At 43.0% G+C, this 21,573-nt stretch overlaps 1 protein-coding gene across 3 annotated transcripts in view; it reads right to left on the reverse strand.

Moving 5' to 3' along the window:
* XPNPEP1 (X-prolyl aminopeptidase 1) overlaps positions 1-21,573 on the reverse strand; it is a 77,294-nt gene that overhangs the window by 4,586 nt on the left and 51,135 nt on the right. For all 3 annotated transcript variants that reach the window (XM_089660696.1, XM_089660695.1, XM_089660694.1), the window contains exons 14-18: positions 19,464-19,535; positions 16,122-16,182; positions 15,868-15,937; positions 6,315-6,488; positions 4,561-4,637 (exon numbers count right to left, since the gene is read on the reverse strand). In XM_089660696.1, coding sequence (XP_089516822.1) covers positions 4,561-4,637; positions 6,315-6,488; positions 15,868-15,937; positions 16,122-16,182; positions 19,464-19,535 — 454 coding nt within the window. The remainder of the gene's footprint in view (positions 1-4,560; positions 4,638-6,314; positions 6,489-15,867; positions 15,938-16,121; positions 16,183-19,463; positions 19,536-21,573) is intronic.

The following is a 21,573-nucleotide window of genomic DNA, read 5'->3' on the forward strand; positions in this document are numbered from 1 at the left end:
AGGATGGACGGTTTTTCATTAAATGTAAGCGGATAATAAATTTGTGATTTTCATATATATACTCCACTGAGTTTTCTCTTCTCTGCCCTGTGAAGAACAGGGGATCCCACTGCATACTCCCATAAGAGGAAAGCCATCTGGCATATGGGGATTTGTGAAACGCCTGTGCAAGCTAAAAGAGGGTAATAGCATGTTATCCTATTGCAGAGTGGTGGCACTTATCTGGTCCTGTACACTTTTTCACTGGCTACATACTTTGGATTGGTGTATTTCACTTATTGAAGTGATTATTTCACAATATCACTAGTGGAGCTGTGTGGATTTTATTTCACGTGTTGATTTATAATATTGCTTATATTATGTTTTACATCACTAGTGTTTTTGCATGATTTCACATAATATGATATTTTGAAAGATAATGCACTATATTTAGTTTATTTTTTTGAGGTATCTTGGATTGGAGCGACGAATCGGATATTTATCACAGCTGGAAGATTGGATAGTGTGGACAATTTTGGATTTTGTATTGTGGACATTTTTGATATATTGGGAAGGAGGGGTAGGATTTGAGTTTTTGGGGAAGGTTTATAGAAAAGGTTTATGATATTTGTACTTTCAAGGGTGAAAGATTTACTTTTCTTTGGGGATTCACAGAGATTCTGATTTGATTGTCAGAACTGGGGACTGTTGGACGCACATACTGCGGGGTAAAAGACTGGGTACACCTAGATGCATCTTTCTCGACTACACCACTGAAAGCCCTTCCATGGCTCACAAGAAAACATCTCCCCACTGAACTACAGAACCATCCGCTTATAGGACCAACCATACTCTGTTTTCATCAGGCCTGTAAAAAAAAAAACTGGGATCTCCTCATTCCTGGGTTCCATGGCACTTGTCTGGATGAACCCTGAGTTCATAACAGGGATGTCCCCTCTCTATCAGGGGCAGAATCAAATGAAGTCCTGCGGGTACACTAATTCTTTGACACAGGAGTTCTACTGGGACAGGACCAAGTGGCTTCACGTCAGCCTGAAGCATGTTGTAGACCCTGGACATATCTCCAGCTTCCTCACTTTCTTACAACTTCACACCCTACAGCAACGCTGTCTAGGCCACTCGCAGCATTTGAAAACATCTCCTCGAAGGCAAACCCACAGCAACAGGTCATATCATTAACCACTTCCATTCCGGACACTTTTACCCCCTTCCTGACCAGGGCAATTTTCAGCTTTCAGCGCTATCACACTTTGAATGACAATTGCGCGGTCATGCAACACTGTACCCAAATGAATTTTTTACCATTTTTTTGAGACAGATAAAGCTTTATTTTGGTGGTATTTATTCACCGCTGGGATATTTATTTTTTTTGCTACGTAAATGAAAACGTCCAAAAATTTTGAAAAAAAAGTGTTTTTTTATAAAAGTTTGCAAATAAATAATATTTCATCATAAATCTTTGCCAAAATTTATTCCGTTATCTTTTTAGTAAAAAAAAAAAATCCAAATTAGTTTAGAACCAAAAATTATAATTTTTAAACATTTTTTTTACATTTTTATCTTATTTTTTTATATTATTTTTTATTTTATTTTTTTTATTTTTTTTTTTACATACTGTCACCCTAGCAGTACAGTGTCACCATGGTGACACTGTACTACTTGTGGGGGGTGATGAAGATTTTTTATTTTTTTTTTACACCGATTGCTTTTACACCCATATAGGATGTAAAAGCAATCATTTCTCTTTCTCTCTGTCTGCATTCTTGCACTCATTGAGAAGTACTGAGTGAGCTGTGATTGGTCACAGCTTGTCACATGGTACAAGGCTGTTGTGAATAGGCTTGTACCATGTGACCTCTGTGATCATTCACAGATTTCACACGTAGTAAGCAATGATGTCACAAGTGACATCTTGCTTACTACTTTGCATGTGATCACTGATTGGCCAATCAGAGATCACATGATCGGGACCTCGTACATAGGTCCCGTCCGACGATCAGTGTTTCACTGTGTCCGGAGGACACAGCAGGCACCGGATCGCGGTGCTGCGCGCTCCCACGGCACCCGACCCTGCACCCGACCCTGCACTGCCACCGTCCGGCCGTTTATATGCAACGGCCGGTCGGGAAGTGGATAATCCACAATCTCCTGAGAGCGCATATACCAACAGATACGGGGAATGCTTGTGCTGCCTGGTCCAGAGATCTTCAAATGGATGTAACCCTCGAAGCATGGGAGCAAATTTTCCATATTGCTCATAATGGTTCGATCAGTGTCTCAATCCAGGAGACGAATTATAAACTCTTGTCCAGGTGGTACAGGACTCTGGCTTTGCTACACAAAATTGATCCTTCCTTCCCTCCCCAACCACTGTTGGAGATGCTACCAAGTGGCTGGTACACTCCTACATGTGTGGTGGGATTGTCCACTGATCCAACCTTTCTGGTCCGATGTCCATTCCATTATTCTCCAAGTAACAACCGAAGCCCTAGCCTACTCTCCAGCACAGTACTTACTACACCACACAGTACTTCCCCCTGAAGGTCTACCACAAGTTGTGATGCACTTGATCAATGCGGCCAAGGCATGAATACGGTTACACTAGGGTTCCTCCAAAGTCCCATCTCTTGTAGAATGGGTTACAAGAATTTCCAGGGTCGCCAAAATGGAGGGATTAATACATATTGCCAAAGATTCCCCTTCCAAATTCACAAAAACGTGGGCCTGCTGGCTCCATTTTCAAACAACTGACACTTTCCGCCAAATACAGACAGCTACTCCTGACCCCAGCAGTCACGATAACCCTGACTGACCTACCCTCTGAGAATGCTTAATAGACTAATCTCCAAACAGAAATGACAAATTTCTCACTCTTTCAGTCCCATACTTGTATGGTAGACTATTACAAACCACATACAGGAATGTAAGAGATGGGCCGCCCCCCTTACTCCACATAGGTGACCACCCTCAGCTTCTACACATCTCCCTGGTACAGCACCCTCCTCTTCCGTAAGACTTTAGTCCCAGCCGGAGCTTATGTGTACATGTCTGGAACTACAGTATACAGTATATACTTTTGACAAAACTTTTGATGTCATCGTTGTGTGGCCAGTTCTGGGACTATTGCCCTCAGCTTCTGTGGATGTCAGTCTGTTGAGGATTGAGTTGCTTAAAATCTACAATTTTTCTTAGAAAACTACAAAATTGCATGTTTCTTCAAATCACCATCATCCTAAAGAGGACCTGAGCTCAAACAGTGAGGATACGCAGTCTTAAAAAAAACATCTAGAAATGTTATTGTGTCTAAGCAATACACTTAGAAAGCTTTTGTCTTAAATCCTTCTAAAAAAAATAGTTGTGCCTAGACACTTCTATTCTGCGGCCTCCTGACTGGATATCTACAACATGAGACCATCTGCCATCTCTGACTGCTAGTCTCACTAGATTCGGAGTGAGGTTTGGTGATGTCACTACTGTGCTGTCCACTGATCTCCTTGCTGGAGAGGGAGCAGTGCCTGAAAACCTGCATTGCAAGGATCTACCTGCTTCATTCATTCAGGGGATCTATGAAGGCTCCACCTTCGCAACATCGCCAGGATACGCTCCTTCCTTACCCCAGACACCACTAAACTACTAGTACACTCCCTGATTATCTCACGCCTCGCCTACTGCAACTCCCTCCTCACCGGCCTACCCCAGTGCAGGCTCTCCCCGCTTCAGACCATCCTGAACTCAGCGGCTAGACTCATCCACCTCACCAACCGCTCCACCTCTGCCACCCCCCTCTGCCTATCCCTCCACTGGCTCCCTATTGCCCAATGCATCAAATTCAAACTACTCACTCTGACCTACAAAGCCATTCACAACACTGCCCCTAACTACCTCACCAACCTGATTCCCAAGTACCACCCTACCCTTCGCTCTTCACAGGACCTCCTTCTATCCTGCTCCCTGGTCTCCTCCTCCCACGCACGACTGCAAGACTTCTCCAGGTCCTCCCCCATCCTCTGGAACTCACTACCCCAATCCATCAGACTGTCACCTTCCCTCCTCACCTTCAGGCGCTCTCTGAAAACCCACCTCTTCAGGGAAGCCTACCCCACCCTCACCTAACTGCCGCTCTCTTTCATTCCTCCTACCACTCCATCCCCCACAGCCACTTCCTCCTGTACCACTACCCCCTCCCTTCTAGATTGTAAGCTCGAAAGAGTAGGGCCCTCTAACCCCTCGTGTGCTGTTTGTAGTTGCTGTACTGTTTCATGTATTGTCCCCCCCCCTATTGTACAGCGCTGAGCAAATCCTTTGGCGCTATATAAACGCAATGTAGTAATAATAATAATAATAATAATTACTCAACCAGTCATGAAAAACGGTGCATAAAAAAGACATGGTAAGTCAATAATTGGGGGGGGGGGGGGCCATACTGGTGTTGTCCTCTTTGTCCTTTTTTTTTTTTTTTTTTTTAAATATCTTCCACATTACAGGTTCTCTTTATTGGTGCAATAGTGAATACAAAGCTGCACTGATTTGTGTCTTTTATATCTGTTGAGTTCAGCTCACCTTGGTTTTAACTGGGATCACCAGGACTACATTCTCAAGTCTGATCCCAAATGATCCATCTTCATAATAACCCGGCTCTAAAAATGACAAAATACCATGTTAGCGTCTCTGAAATATTGGTACAGTCCTATGTATAAACAGCATGTTTTAAATGTGGGCATAGGCCATGGGTGTACAGTGTTTGTTCACCTTATCAATAAAAATGAAAAGGTGAACTAACATTTTAAATAAAAACATAATTTAAACTTTTTTATCCTTTGTTACATCTCAGCGCTACTGATCTCTCGCATGCACGTCCAATCTACATGCACTTTACCAATGGCAGAGTGACATTTCTCAGGGCAGTGTTCCTGCTGGTGACAACAGTGGACCAGGCCACATGTAGTCTTCAGCAGACACCCATGTGACAGGGTGACAACACAGGAGAACAACTGGGAGACAGGGACTGAGGGTTGTCACCCCCATAACAGGAAGTGCCTAAACAAAAGACCTTCTCATGAAAGGATTACCAGGGATTATTTTAATTAAGGCTGCAGATTTTAAAATACTGACACCATTTTGAAATGACATTAACATTAGGGATGCACCGAAATTTCAGCGGCTGAAATGTTTTGGCCGAAAAAAACCCTATCGGCCTTTGGCCAATATAAAAATAAGCACCAACACAGGTGCAGAAAATAACCCCGCCCCTTGTCACCCGCCCGCTGCTCGGTGGCTCTAAGCCGTACCTGAGAAACCACTGAAAAATCTCGGTGCTGAACATAGAGATAAGTGAAGGAAAGATGGCCTCCACTCATCTCTATATCCTTGGAGGACGTCACTTCCAGTTCCGGCGCCTTGTAAACAAGGCCATTTATATATATATATATATATATATATATATATATATATATATATATACATACACACACACACACACACACACACACACACATATATATATATATCTATATATCTATCAATATATATATCACACACATATATACACACAAAAAAAAGTTTAAAGTGCCCCCATGACCCCGCGTAGTGGTGAATGCATATGCAGGCCACGCCCACATATGTAAACGATGTTCACACAATACATGTGAGGTATCATTACGAATGTCAGAGCAAGAACAATAATTTTAGCACTTGAGCTCCTCTATAACTTTACACTGGTAAGCTATAGAAATGTTTAAAGTGTCACCCATGGAGATTTTTAAGTACCGTAGTTTGACGCCAATCTATTAGCGTGTGCAATTTTAAAGCATGACATGTTGGGTATTTATTTACTCGGCGTAACATAAGCTTTCATATTTTATAAAAAAATGGGGTATAAATTGTGAGGTTTTTTTAATCATTTAGGTGTATTTTTTTTTTTTTTAAATTGCATTTGAAAAATATATTCATTTTTAAAAACTGTCTATTTTGGTTTTCGGCCAAGTACATCCTGAATTTTCGGTTTTGGCACCAGAATATTAATTTTGGTGCACCACTAATTTACATGTAAGTGCTTTTTTGAGATATTATCGAACGTGTATACATCTTCTTTAGGTTCTGTCTTTGTCATGATGTCCTGATGGTCTCTGGGCACCCTAAGGGGTATAATAATTGTTATCCCCCCAGTCTTGCTTGTAAATGCAATACATCAGTGATGTGTTGTGGGGGGATGCCCAGTTAGATGAAGAACCAACACTTTGTGGAAGGGTCCAGAATCATGGGGAAAGGTTTGCCACATTACAAAACGCAATTTAGATTTAGACGGGGTACAATACCATCAGAGAGAATCATTCCGGCTTCCAGGGGTTCGTCTGCAAATGTTTTGTAGCTGATCCCGCAAGGACCTTCATGGACGTTAAGAAAGGATCCCACACCATGACCCGTCCCGTGTAGATAATCCAGTCCAGACTCCCATAATGCTGAGCGAGCGAAGGAGTCCAAAAGATGTCCTGAAAGATGACAGATAAAAAGGACGTCACACATTTCCCAAGTGACAGTTGCACCCTTGTAGTCTGATCTGCTGCCATGGCCCTTCTGACAAATTTGAACATTACCAATGTTTGTTTAACCCCTTCACGCCTAAGGGTAAAACAAATCTTAAAGCCCAAGTAAAATTTTACAACTTTGACATGTGTCAGTAAAACTGTACATATCACCACAACTACTTTGTACATCCAGGTGAATTATACCTTGTTTTTTTTTTTCTCTGAATGGAGGAGAGAGATATATGGTCCTGAAAAAAACAAGGCGGGCAGGCTTTACAGTGACTGATCACTCTGATAGCCAATCAGAGCCTATCACAGTGATCATGCGACTAGGATTCAAGACTCCCAGTTCCCGATCATTAGAACGGGACTCGGGGCTTTCAGTGACACCATGGTCTTTGTGCTGGGAGCGCGCTGCGCGGCATATTCCCAGCACAAAGACAGGTACACAAATATGTGGCCCCACGGAAAACAGCCCAGCTCTGTGAAGCCACATACTTGCGTGACATCAGTGTCAAGGAGTTAAAGTTGAATTCCAGGTATGGAAATTTTTACAAAAAAGGTACAGTGGGGCAAAAAAGTATTTAGTCAGCCACCAATTGTACAAGTTCTCCCACTTAAAAAGATGAGAGAGGCCTGTAATTGGCATCATAGGTAGACCTCAACTATGAGAGACAAAATGAGAAAACAAATCCAGACAATCACATTGGCTGATTTGGAAAGAATTTATTTGCAAATTATGGTGGAAAATAAGTATTTGGTGAATATCAAAAGTTCATCTCAATACTTTGTTATATATCCTTTGTTGGCAATGACAGAGGTCAGACGTTTCCTGTAAGTCTTCACAAGGTTGGCACACATTGTTGCTGGTATGTTGGCCCATCCTCCATGCAGATGTCCTCTAGAGCAGTGATGTTTTGGGGCTGTCGCTGGGCAACACGGACTTTCAACTCCCTCCAAAGGTTTTCTATGGGGTTGAGATCTGGAGACTGGCTAGGCCACTCCAGGACCTTGAAATGCTTCTTACGAAGCCACTCCTTCGTTGCCCGGGCGGTATGTTTGGGATCATTGTCATGTTGGAAGACCCAGCCACGTTTCATCTTCAATGCCCTTGCTGATGGATGGAGGTTTGCAATCAAAATCTCACGATACATGGCCCCATTCATTCTGTCCTGTACATGGATCAGTCGTCCTGGTCCCTTTGTAGAGAAACAGCCCCAAAGCATGATGTTGCCACCCCCATGCTTCACAGTAGGTATGGTGTTCTTTGGATGCAACTCAGCATTCTCTCTCCTCCAAACACGACGAGTTGTGTTTCTACCAAACAGTTCTATTTTGGTTTCATCTGACCATATGACATTCTCCCAATCCTCTTCTGGATCATCCAAATGCTCTCTAGCAAACTTCAGACGGGCCCGGACATGTACTGGCTTAAGCAGGGGGACACGTCTGGCACTGCAGGATCTGAGTCCCTGGCGGCGTAGTGTGTTACTGATGGTAGCCTTTGTTACGTTGGTCCCAGCTCTCTGCAGGTCATTCACCAGGTCCCCCCGTGTGGTCCTGGGATTTTTGCTCACCGTTCTTGTGATCATTTTGACCCCACGAGCTGAGATCTTGCGTGGAGCCCCAGATCGAGGGAGATTATCAGTGGTCTTGTATGTCTTCCATTTTCTAATTATTGCTCCCACAGTTGATTTGTTCACACCAAGCTGCTTGCCTATTGCAGATTCAGTCTTCCCAGCCTGGTGCAGGTCTACAATTTTGTTTCTGGTGTCCTTCGACAGCTCTTTGGTCTTCACCATAGTGGAGTTTGGAGTGTGACTGTTTGAGGTTGTGGACAGGTGTCTTTTATACTGATAACAAGTTCAAACAGGTGCCATTGATACAGGTAATGAGTGCAGGACGGAGGAGCCTCTTAAAGAAGAATGTACAGGTCTGTGAGAGCCAGAAATCATCTTGTTTGTAGGTGACCAAATACTTATTTTCCACCATAATTTGCAAATAAATACTTTTTGCCCCACTGTATATTGGCCCAACTTGGCAAACACCATATAACTATGTATACACCATACCTGTGGGATCCCTCTGGAAGCTGAAAATCACTGTAGCAGGCACCAATACTAGAGTGATCTCCACTAGCTTCTGGGTCCTGAACCAATCGGCTGCCCAGCTGCATTGTTAACACAGGAAGTTGCTCGCTCTGCATGGGGCATTTCAGAGAACATTTTGCATTTTCTCAATGAACGCAAAGGGTTCTCTGATTCGATGAGGTTGAGAGTGTGTCCTCCCCCTCCTCTCCACCTCATTCAATCAGAGAATGCTTTGCATTTGTGCAGAGTGGGCAACCTCCTGCGTTCAACAGTGCAGCAGGAAAGCCACTTGGCACAGGAAAGTAGTGGAGATCACTGTAGCAGCGCCACCTGCTACTATACCTTGGAAGATCCATAGAACACCATCACCAATGCAACTGTCACTTATTTATGGCCTCATGCACAATGGGCATAAAAAATGCTGCTTATATAGGGGTTTGTTCTTTCAGCCTGTAGAAGCAATTCTATGTTAGCACATGTGTCCATGCACATTTGGGCGTTTACAGGCATATCTGAAGAGGAGCGTTTACAGGATAAAATTAAAAAAAAAAAAAAAAAAAAAAAAAACACATCACAGTCACGTTTTTGAGAGGAGCTTTTGGGCAGAAAACACACTTGATGCCGTGTTTAGGCGCGTTCAGCGTTTTCAAGTGTAGATTGAATATAGCGAAAAATGAGCAGAGGGGAATGTTTTGGAATAAAAAATGCTTATAAAAACACAACCGTGCATGTGCAATATGAGCCATTATGAGCATTTTTTTGTGCCACTTTTTCTGTTTTTTCTTTTTTCAGGCACCTAGTGTGCATGAACCAATGGACTCCAGGTATGGAAATTTTTACATACAGTAGGTAAAATAAGTATCTCCATTTACTAGGTTAATATATTTCTAAAGGTGCTATTGACATGAAATTTTCACCATATGACGGTAGCTAGCAACCCATGCCATCCATACATACAAAGAAACCAAAACAAATAAGTTCAGAAATTAGGTAATGTGTAATAAAATGGAATGACATGGGAAAAAAGTAATGAACACATGAAGAAAGTGAGGTGCAAAAAGGCATGGAAAGCCAAGACACCAGCATATCTCTCAGTAATTAGAAATCAATCCTTCCCCTTGTCAGTGCAAATTAATATCAGTTGGTTCAGTCTCAACTGATGGCCTATAAGAAGGTGTTTCATTTGCAAGGTGTCACACAAGAAACATCTCATGATTTGTAAAAAGCAAAGAGCTCTCTCAAGACCTTCACAACCTTATTGTTGCGAAACATACTGATGGCATTGGTTACAGAAGGATTTCTAAACTTCGGAATGTGAATGTTCCAGTGAGAATTGTTGGGGACATAATCAGGAAGTAGAAAGAACATCTTTCACTAATAATCTGGCCACACCCAGGTGCTCCTAGCAAGATTTCTGACAGAGGGGTGAAAAGAATTATCAGAAGAGTTGTCCAAGAGCAAAGGACCACTTGTGGGGAGCTTCAGAAAGACCTGGAATTAGCAGGTACAATTTTTTCACAGAAAACCAGAAGTAATGCACTCAGCCACCATGGCCTGTATGCACGCTCACCACGCAAGACTGCATTGCTGAAGAAAAAGCATGGTGAAGCTCATTTAAAGTTTGCTGCACAACATTTAGATAAGCCTGAGAAATATTGGGAGAATATAGTCTGGTCAGATGAGGCCAAAATTGTACTCTTTGGATGACATAATACTCACCATGTTTGGAGGTCAAATGGCAGAGCACATCACCCCAAAAAACACCATACCAACAGTGAAGCATGGAGGTGGGAACACAATGGTGTGGGGCTGCTTTTCAGCATACAGTACTGGCAAACGTCATGTCATTGGAAGAAGGGTGAATGGAAAAATGTACCAAGACATTCTTGCTGCCATCTACCAGGATGATGAAGATGAAATGAAGGTGGACATTTCAGCAAGACAAATCATCCCAAACACAAAGCCAAGGACACTCTCAACATCCCATGAAGAAATCAAGTGTTTTTGGCATAGGCAGTTTAAGGGGCGGTGGCAAGATGTCCACCATAACGCAAGAAGTGGGCAGCCAAAAAATGCAAAGGATGGATGCAAATACAGAAAATGAAAAGGTTATGGGAATCTGTTCGGAGGAAAAGACCAAAACTCTGGCCTGATAAGTGGATTCTCCACCATGACAATGCTCCTGCACATGATGCGTTAAGTGTTCTAAATGTTCTCTAACAAACCTCTGAGGGCTTCACAGAACAGCTGTATTTATACGAAGATTAAATTACACACAGATGGACTCTATTTACTAATTAGGCAACTTCTGAAGGCAATTGATTCCACTGGATTTTAGTTAGGGGTATCAGAGTACAGGGAGCGGAATACAAATGCATGGCACACTTTTCAGATTTGTAAAAAAAATCTTGAAAACCAATTATAACTTTCCTTCCACTTCACAATTATGTGCCACTTTGTGTTGGTCTATCACCTAAAATACCAATAAAATACAATTACGTTTTTGGTTAGTAATCAGCTTTTTATTGTCAAAACTTAATTGAACAAGCTGAAGTTAGAAGCTGATTGGGTAATACGCACAGCTGCATCAGATTTAGTTTTAGTAAATATCCCCCACAGATGCACACTCCAGACACTCCAATGGCCTCCATACAGAAGGCTGCAATGGCGGATGATTGCATTGCTATGCAAACTGATGATCCATTGTCTCCACCAATCAGTGCATACAGTGGGCTAGGCTGCACTGAAATCTCCTTCTATAGATATACCATGATAAGAAGACCTTCACAGACATACATCTTGACTTCAACATGTGGGTGGCACCCTTCCTGATCTAGAAAAGAGCAATAAAGACCTAGTGGAGGCTCTGCCACTTCCTTGCTCTATCCACAGCAAATAAACGTTTGGGTTGGAGTTGGGCTATATGATGTTAAATATACACTGCTCAAAAAAATTAAAGGAACACTTTTTAATCAGAGTATAGCATTGAGTCAGTTAAACTCCTGGGATATTGATCTGGTCAGGTAAGTATCAGAGGGGGTTGTTAATCAGTTTCAGCTGCTTTGGCGTTAATGAAATTAACAAGAACACTAGATGGGCAGCAATGAGATGACCCCCAAAACAGGAAAGGTTTTACAGGTGGAGGCCACTGACATTTTTTTCCCTACTCATCTTTTCTGACTGTTTGACCCTAGCCAAATGCAAAACTAGTGAAAGTGTCACTACAAATAGCATGAGGCCATACCTGGACCCTACAAAGGTTGCACAGGCAGTCCAACTCCCCATCAATATGTGCCATTGCCCGAAGGTTTGCTGTGTTTCCCAGCACAGTCTCAAGAGCATGGAGGAGATTCCAGGAGACAGGCATTTACTCTAGGAGAGCTTGACAGGCCTTAGAAGGTCCTTAACCCATCAGCAGGACCGGTATCTGCTCCTTTGTGCAAGGAAGAACAGGATGAGCACTGCCAGAGCCTTACAAAATGACCTCCAGCAGGGCACTGGTGTGAATGTCTCTGACCAAACAATCAGAAACAGACTTCATGAGGGTGGCCTGAGGGCCCGACGTCCTCTAGTGGGCCCTGTGCTCACTGCCCGGCACCATAGAGCTGGATTGGCATTTGCCATTGAACACCAGAATTGGCAGGTCCACCAGTGGCTCCCTGTGCTTTTCCCAGATGAGAGCAGGTTCACCCTGAGCACATGTGACAGACGTGAAAGGGTCTGGAGAAGCCGTGGAGAACATTAATGTTGCCTGTAACATCGTTCAGCATGACCAATTTGGTGGTGGGTCAGTGATGGTCTGGGGAGGCATATCCATGGAGGGACACACAGACCTCTACAGGCTAGACAATCGCACCCCGACTGCCATTAGGTATCGGGATGAAATCCTTGGACCCATTGTCAGACCCTACACTGGTGCAGTGGGTCCTGGGTTCCTCCTGGTGCACAGCAATGCCCGGCCTCATGTGGTGAGACTATGCAGGCAGCTCCTGGAGGATGAAGGAATTGATACCATTAAATGGCCCCCACGCTCCCCTGACCTAAATCCAATAGAACACCTCTGGAATATCATGTTTAGGTCCATCCGACGCCACCAGGTTGCACCTCAGACTGCCCAGGAGCTCAATGATGCCCTGGTCCAGATCTGGGAGGAAATCCCCCAGGACACCATCTGTCATATCATTGGGAGCCTCCCCCGATGTTGTCAGCCATACATACAAGCACGTGGGGGCCATACAAACTACTGAGGACCATTTTGAGTTGCTGCAATGAAATTTCAGCAAAATGGACTCGCCTGCTGCATCATTTTTTCACTTTGATTTTCGGGGTGTCTTTGAATTCAGTCCTCTGTAGGTTGATAATTTTCATTTCCATCAAACGATGGGGCATCCTTACGGTCCTAACACATCACCCCGTCCATATCAGTATAGAGATCCAGCAGGAGATTTCCCCCCCATTGAGATCTGATGTGTTATCAAAGTGTTCCTATAATCTTTTTGAGCCGTGTATAAATCTAGCAAGGAAAGTAGAACCCTGACATAGAATCGGTTTTCCCCACTCCCACGATAATGTGTTATGATAGAGATATGTGTAGGAGAAAATGTTGCACAGGACTAATTAGACTCATTGCATTCCCAACAATACGCTACAGATCACCAAGTGCAACAATTCTAGTGAAATAAATCAGCCTTATAATAATTGCCAATAAAGCCGCCGTTCTGTAGAATGAATCTTCCGCCTACACTTTAAATTAGCTCCTCTAGAAAGACGACTTCTGAAAATGAATGAATGAACCTTCTCAGTCACCGATTTTTCACCTGAAGGCAAAATCTGGGTAAGAAACATTACTAACACAATTTAATGTGTATTTTCTTCCACTGAGTGTCTTAACCCCTCGCCTACAGGGCACTTATACCCCCTTCCTGCCCAGGCCAATTCCCAGCTTTCAGCGCTGTTGCACTTTGAATGACAATTGTGCGGTCATGCAACACTGTACCCATATGAAATTTTTTGCATTTTTTTGTGACAGATAGAGCTTTATTTTGGTGGTATTTAAATCACCTCGGGGTTTTTTATTTTCTCTTAAACCAAAAACTACTGAAAATTTTGAAAAAAAAAACACTTTTTTTCTTAGTTTTTGTTATAAAATTTTGTAAATAAGTAATTTTTCTCCTTCACTGATGTGCGCTAATGAGGCTGCAGTGATGGGCACTGATGAGGAGGCACTGGTAGGTGGCACTGATGGGCATTGACAGGCATCACTGACGGGCACCGATAGGCGGCACTGATATATAGCACTGATAGGTGGCACTGACGCGCACTGATTGGCAGCACTGACGCGCACTGATGGGTGGCACTGATGTGGCACTGATGGGCACTGGCACGTGGCACTGCTGGGGCTACACTGATCATCAGGGCAAACTGATCAGTGTAGCCCCAGCAGCTCGAGAGGAGAGAAATGCCGATAACCGGCATTTCCCTGTTTACATGTGATCAGCTGTGATTGGACACAGCTGATCACATGACCGAGCCGACACCTTCGGCTCTTTTCGTGGATCGGTGATCTGCTGTGTCCGAGGGACACAGCGCACCGCCGATCACCGCGCTGCACGCTCCGGGAGCCACGCATTTGCAGTTAGAATGGGAGGACATCATATGACGTCCTCGCAGAACGAGAGAACCGCCTTGCGTCCGTCATATTACTATATGGCGGGCGGGAGATGGTTAAAGTCCACCTTTCAGAAAAAAAAAATAATTCAAAATGTGTTTGCAGGAATAAAAAATGTGCATTTATTGTTTGTTTTTTTTGCATAGGAGCCTGCAATGCATTACACACTGATCAGTGGATGGTGGACACAATGCCGGGCTCCTACAGACTCTTCCTCCAGCTCCCTGTCTGTACCAAGCACTGGCTTTAAGTTGGAGATCTGGAGGAAGTGTCACTGGGCTCTGAGTGCAGGGATTACCACACATGTTCCATTGAGAACTACAAATCTGTCTGCCACTGTGGCGGGACTTGTAGTTCATTCATTCTCTCTCTTTGAATGAATGACATGGATTTATGGGCAGAGCTGCACCAACTTCAAAAGTGACAGCTGTTGTGCGGGAGGAGAACCCCCGAAAGCGGTTACAGGCGTCCAATTTGCACCAAAATATGGGTGTAACGTAACATTGTGCAAAAGGTGTTAAGCTGGTTATACGTGGTTCACAATTCGTCCGGTTCAGCGGGGACTGGCTGAATTTCACTCCATGTATGGGCAAGGTGGTTGTACAGAGGTCAATCGACCGACTTTTGTACAAACACCCTTTAGAATTTTTGCCACTTAATAGGCACTGCTGGTCAGTGTATTCTGACAGTGAGGAAGTCTCCACGCTCTGACAAAACAAAGGCTCAGAGAAGAGGATTTCCTCATCCACATCGAGTCTATGAGTAAGGGAATGGAGTCAGCTTTTTTCATTCAACTTGCTGGTTGAATGAAAAAAGAAAAAAAAAAAACCTGACTCATGTATGGGCTGCCTTAGTCTTTAAAGTGCTACTAAACCCACAACAGTACAATCAGTCTGTATATGCAGTAAAGCCGGCTTGTTATACTCAATGTGGAACCTAAGGGGTTAATCCTCTGCATTGTGTAAAAAGGCTTTTTGATCTACATTGGTGCTCATCAGTGATCCCGCAGTCCATTCAGAACTACAAGCTGTCAGACGGAGCCCCACATTGGTGCGTTATTTTCAAATAGTGACAGTGGGAGGGAGAAGAGCCCCACTCGCTGTCCCTGGGGGTGGGGGCTTCAGCTGCTGGAAAATGTCACGTTATACCCTAAATACAGGTAAAATGTTGCCAAAGGTGAACTTGTCCTTTTAAAAAAAAAAAAAAAAGGAGCGGCAAAAGCTGTAGGAGCTTCAACGGACCTGGAATTTATTTAGCTGCTTTAAACTGAAAGTTTAGTTAGGCTTTACAGTGACACCTATTTGTCCTGCCACCTGAACCTCGAAACTTCCTTCTCTTGAATAAAGAATCTCCAGCATCCACCACTTCTGCATGCATCAGATGCCTGATTCCACACTGCATGAACCAATGGGGTCATGTGACCAAAAAATAACTAATACTGTAATCCTGAATATAGAAACCCCATGTGACACCTTCCCCCCGCCAATCCCTTTACCCGTTAATCCGGTCTGCACAACACCAGCATGATTTCCCTACAGAGAAATACAGTAAATGTTCTCTTTAAGAGAGCTAATAAAGTACTTACCTTTTGTACCGTTGGGGAAAACGGCAGAGCTGACAGCTATGTGGCCTTTCAGAACATATGTGAAACATTCCTATAGACATGGAGAACAATACAATCAGTGGAAGCACAGAGGGAAGGGAGATCTACCATAAACTTGGGCAAAAATTAAAAATCTGTGTTCCCAATAGCAGCCAAGGAGCCCACAGACATCAAACTCATTTCACTGGCTGCAACAAACTCTTCCACCATCATTGTGAAAGGATGACATCCCTTACCTTCTCATATTCTGATGGAGTTCCGAAATGCATCGTTCTGGTCACATCTGTTGTACCGTCCCTAATAACCAACAAAGAAAGACAATCAGATTCTCTTTCAAACACACTCCAAACAAAATATGCACACAAACACATATATATAAAAAAAATATATATATATATATATATATATATATATATATATATATATATATATATATATATATATATATATATATATATATATAAAAACAGTGAGCGCTGGTCCTACACAGCAGCTGAGCACTCTAAGCAACCGATAAGTACTTATACAGAATAACATAAAAAACAGTGCAGCGCTGAAGATAATAAAAAAAATTTGAAATAAGTCCACTGCAAGTCCAGTTCATAGAAACACTATATATAGTGTCTGAGAGGACCGAGCCGCGTCTGGGAGTGCCGACAGTGGGGATCGGAGCTTAGTTGGTGGCGGTGAAGAGGAGAGGGGGAGCTTTTGCGGACCGGCCTGCCCGTCGCCTTGAATAATCCTGACTTTGGAATCCAAATACCCAACTGGGAGGAGGAAGACCTTTTGCTGCATCCTTAAAATAGGGACCCACCTACTGTGACCAGACCAGCTTTGTTCCTTCTGGATTGAGGATCCATGGGCTTTTGATATATACTGCTTATATATATCCTCTTTCTGGTGAGTGCGTATTTCTGCTACTTCCTCACGGATCACCAACATTGAATTTCCACTTGTCACCTGACATGTTTCTATGAACTGGACTTGCAGTGGACTTATTTCAAATTTTTTTTATTAATATCTTCAGCGCTGTACTGTTTTTTATGTTATTCTGTATAAGTACTTATCGGTTGCTTAGAGTGCTCAGCTGCTGTTTAGGACCAGCGCTCACTGTTTTTTTCCATATATATACAGTCATGGCCGAAATTGTTGGCACCCTTGATATTTTTCCTGAAAATCAAGTATTTCACACAAAAAAGGTATTGCATTAACACATGTTTTGCTATACACATGTTTATTCCCTTTGTATGTATTGGAACAAATATAAAACAGAGGCAGAAAAGCAAATATGACATAATGTCACACAAAACCCCAAAAATGGGCTGGACAAAAGTATTGGCACCCTTAACTTAATATTTGGTTGCACACCCTTTGGAAAACATAACTGAAATCAGTCGCTTCCTATAACCATCAATAAGCTTCTGACACCTCTCACCCGGAATTTTGGACCACTCTTCCTTTGCAAACAGCTCCAGGTCTCTCTTATTGGAAGGACACCTTTTCCCAACAGCAATTTTAAGATCTCTCCACAGGTGTTCAATGGGATTTAGATCTGGGCTCATTGCTGGCCACTTCAGAACTCTCCAGCGCTTCTTTGCCATCCATTTCTGAGTGCTTTTTGACGTATGTTTGGGGTCATTGTCCTGCTGGAAGACCCAGGATCTTGGACGCAAACCCAGCTTTCTGACACTGGGCCCTACAGTGCGACCCAAAATCCTTTGGTAATCCTCAGATTTCATGATGCCTTGCACACAGTCAAGGCACCCAGTGCCAGAGGCAGCAAAACAACCCCAAAACATCATTGAACCTCCACCATATTTTACCGTAGGTACTGTGTTTTGTTCTTTGTAGGCCTCATTCCGTTTTCGGTAAACAGTAGAATGATGTGCTTTACCGAAAAGCTCTATCTTGGTCTCATCTGTCCACAAGACGTTTTCCCAGAAGGCTTTTGGCTTACTCAAGTACATTTTGGCAAACTGTAGTCTTGCTTTTTTATGTCTCTGTGTCAGCAGTGGGGTCCTCCTGGGTCTCCTGCCATAGCGTTTCATTTCATTTAAATGTCGACGGATAGTTCGCGCTGACACTGATGCTCCCTGAGCCTGCAGGACAGCTTGAATGTCTTTGGAACATGTTTGGGGCTGCTTATCCACCATCCGGACTATTCTGCGTTGCAATCTTTCATCAATTTTCCTCATCCGTCCACGACCAGGGAGATTAGCTACAGTGCCATGGGTTGCAAACTTCTTGATAATGTTGCGCACTGTGGACAAAGGCAAATCTAGTTCTCTGGAGATGGACTTGTAACCTTGAGATTGTTGATATTTTGCCACAATTTTGGTTCTCAGGTCCTCAGACAGTTCTCGTCTCCTCTTTCTGTTGTCCATGCTTAGTGTGGCACAGACAGACACACAATGCAAAGGTTAAGTGAACGTCTCTCCTTTTTATCTGCTTTCAGGTGTGATTTCTATATTGCCCACACCTGTTACTTGCCCCAGGTGAGTTTACAGGAGCATCACATGCTTGTAACATTCTTATTTATCCGCAGTTGTGAAAGGGTGCCAATACTTTTGTCCAGCCCATTTTTGGAGGTTTGTGTGACATTATGTCGAATTTGCTTTCTTTCCTCCCTTTTTTTGTTTTGTCCCAATACACACAAAGGGAATAAACATGTGTATAGCAAAACATGTGTTAATGCAATACGTTTCGTGAGAAATACATGATTTCCTGGAGAAATATCAAGGGTGCCAACAATTTCGGCCATGACTGTATCTGCACATGAACTTTATTGGTATCCCAGTCTAAGTCTGTAGAGTTCAAAACTGAGTTGACCCGCCCTTAGCAGCTATCACAGAGAGAAGTCTCCCCGTACTGTCATATTTGAAAACAGCATAGCCGTGCGGGGCTCCGCCCACATGGCCATGTCACTCATTCAGAGTTCTATGAATAGGTGCCTACAAGCCCGGCAGCCTTAGCGGCTGTGGGCTTGTAGTTTTCAAGGAACTACCACAGTGCTGTGAAGCGTTGTGGTAGTTCAAGCTTCCTGTCAGAATATCTGCTTGCTCGTACATCCCATACGGCTAGCAGATAATATGACAGGTCTGCAAGAGACCTGCATGGTATCAGCGATCTACTGATCACTGGTGCGATGCTTTCCAGGATCCTTTGGACAAAAATAATTTTTAAAAGACGCACATTTTTTTAACCTGCAAAAAAATGTGCATTTATTATTTTTGTCCAAAAGATGAACTTATCCTTTAAGTTCTTTCACACCAAGCTGGTCAAAACGTGTTTATAAGAAGCTGGCTTTGTACACAGAGACACAGTCATGCTGGAATGGAAAAGTGTTACCACACTTAGCTCAATTGTGTAAAATGTTTTTGTATGCTGTAGCATTAACAATGCCCTTCACTGGAAACACCTGAAACATTTGGAGATGGGTCCCCATACTTTCGCCCATATGGGTAGACGTGGTGGTCAGGTGTCAACAAATGTTTGGCCATACACTGTATTTCTTTGGGATACTAACCCCATCAAAGCTTTCTATAAAACCCGGTAGAAACAAAAAAAAGTAATCTTACTTATACTGGGCACCAGAATCCAAGAGGAAAACTTCATTCACACACAATTTTCTGTTTGTCTCAGTAACCGGTCTAAAAGAAAAAAAAAAAATAGAAATTAGTTGTATATTATTAATATAATACAGGATTTACATAGCGCCAACAGTTTGCAATACAGTTAAAATACAATGCAAACCAACATTACAAGTTACTCATTAGAAATGCTGCTGATAAACACGCTCAGTGAATGACACGCTAGCAGCCTACCTGTCCCATTCAGATCATCTTTTACACGCTGCAGTCACTTTTCCTGACAGTAATGCTGCAACTCAAACTTGGGATGAAAATGTACAAATCTGATCAAACAGGGCGAGCAGAAGCCCTCTGCTTGGACTGCAGCAGGACCAAAAGCCTACATAGGACAACACCCTCTTTTTATGTTCTGGGGACACAAACGAGCCATTGCATGCACTGTAGTTCTAGTCCCCATTTAAAAAGGTCTTTTTTCTTGAGAAGAAAATTCTAAATTTCAGGACAAGAGACTATAATAGCTAGTTAATAGGAGTACAGCAGAAGTTACAGCACAGTGGCTAAATGGTTAGCACCCCCCCCCCCCCCCGGCAGTGCTAGGATTGTTGGTTTGAATCCCAGCCAAGGCACCACTTGCCTGGAGTTTGCATGTTCTCTCTGTGCCTGCATGGCTGTTCTCAAGGTACTCCAGTTTCCTCCCACACTCCAAAGACATGCTGGTAGTTTATTTGGCTCCTGTCTAAATTGGCCCTAGTATGTGTATGTATGAATGTGAGTTAGGGACCTTAGATTGTACACCCCTTGAGGGTTAGGAACTGATGTGAATGTACAATATATATGTGTAAAGTGCTGTGTAAATTGACAGCGCTATATAAGTACCTGAAATAAATAAAATAAATAATAACTCCACCCTATGCTATATTACATAGGTATGTTTGGTGTCTGATTGTTATTTTCCACGTTATGACTGTAACTCCAACATAGCAGGAATTCTAGATTAAGTATAGAGTCTGATTCTGGGAGTTTGATCCCAAAGTCAAAATCCAGACTCAGATGTGTGTTTCTTTACTACACAGGTTTTACATCATGTTATTTACAACAGGGTTGCATTAAGAGGCTTTCCACACCCTGCTAAGTACTGTTATTTAATGATATTTCAGGAGGTTTTGTGACCCAATGCCAGACATCTTAGTTTCTCTGCTTTCTGTTATTGTAACTAAAGCAGAGCTGTATTCTAGTGGGGGATTATATGAAATGTGTTTCCTCTCCATCATAGGCATAAGAATTAAATCTGACTGATCGGTTCCCGACTTGAACATTATGGAGATGATGACGGTGGCACGGTGTTCAATATGACTTCCCCCATTCTCCCCATGAAGTGGGGTTCATCAGACCTCATTGTTGTCACATCCTATACATCAAATGTCACAGCCAGAGGAAAGTACTGCTGAGAACCGGCAATTGTCAGTGAAGGGATTGGCACTGATCATCAGGGCACTGATGATCAGTGCCCAGCAGTGCTGCCCACCTGTGCCCATCAGTGCCACCCACCTGTGCCACCCACTTGTGTCCTGCAGTGCCACCCACCTGTGCCCTGCAGTGCCACCCCAATGCTGCCCATCGGTGCCCATCGTGCCACCTCATCAGTGCAGTCTCATCAACGCACATCAGTGATGGAGAAAAAAAATTACCTGTTTGCAAAATTTTATAGTAGAAACAAAGAAAAACTTTTTTTTTTTTACAAATTTTCTGCTTTTTTTGTCTATAGCGCAAAAAATAAAACCCCCAGCGGCGATTAAATACCAACAAAGGAAAGCTCTATTTGAGTGAAAAAACTGATAAAAATTTCATATGGGTACAGTGTTCCATGAGCGCGCAATTGTCAAAGCGCGACAGCGCTGAAAGCTGAAAATTGGCCTGAGCAGGAAGGGGGTAGAAGTGCCTGGGAGGCAAGTGGTTAAAACAGGTACTGCAGGGGGAAACCTTCAAATTAAAAGGTAAGCACCATAGACATCATTGTTTTTTCTTTAAAACTTCCAGGGGGACATTAAACCAAAAAAAAAAAAAAAAATAGCACACAGTTGAGCTTTTAATAATTCTT

This window comes from Staurois parvus, unplaced genomic scaffold, assembly GCF_062004578.1.
Source record: "Staurois parvus isolate SC_StPar_1 unplaced genomic scaffold, SC_StPar_1.0 ptg001263l, whole genome shotgun sequence".
Taxonomy (NCBI): Eukaryota; Metazoa; Chordata; class Amphibia; order Anura; family Ranidae; genus Staurois; species Staurois parvus.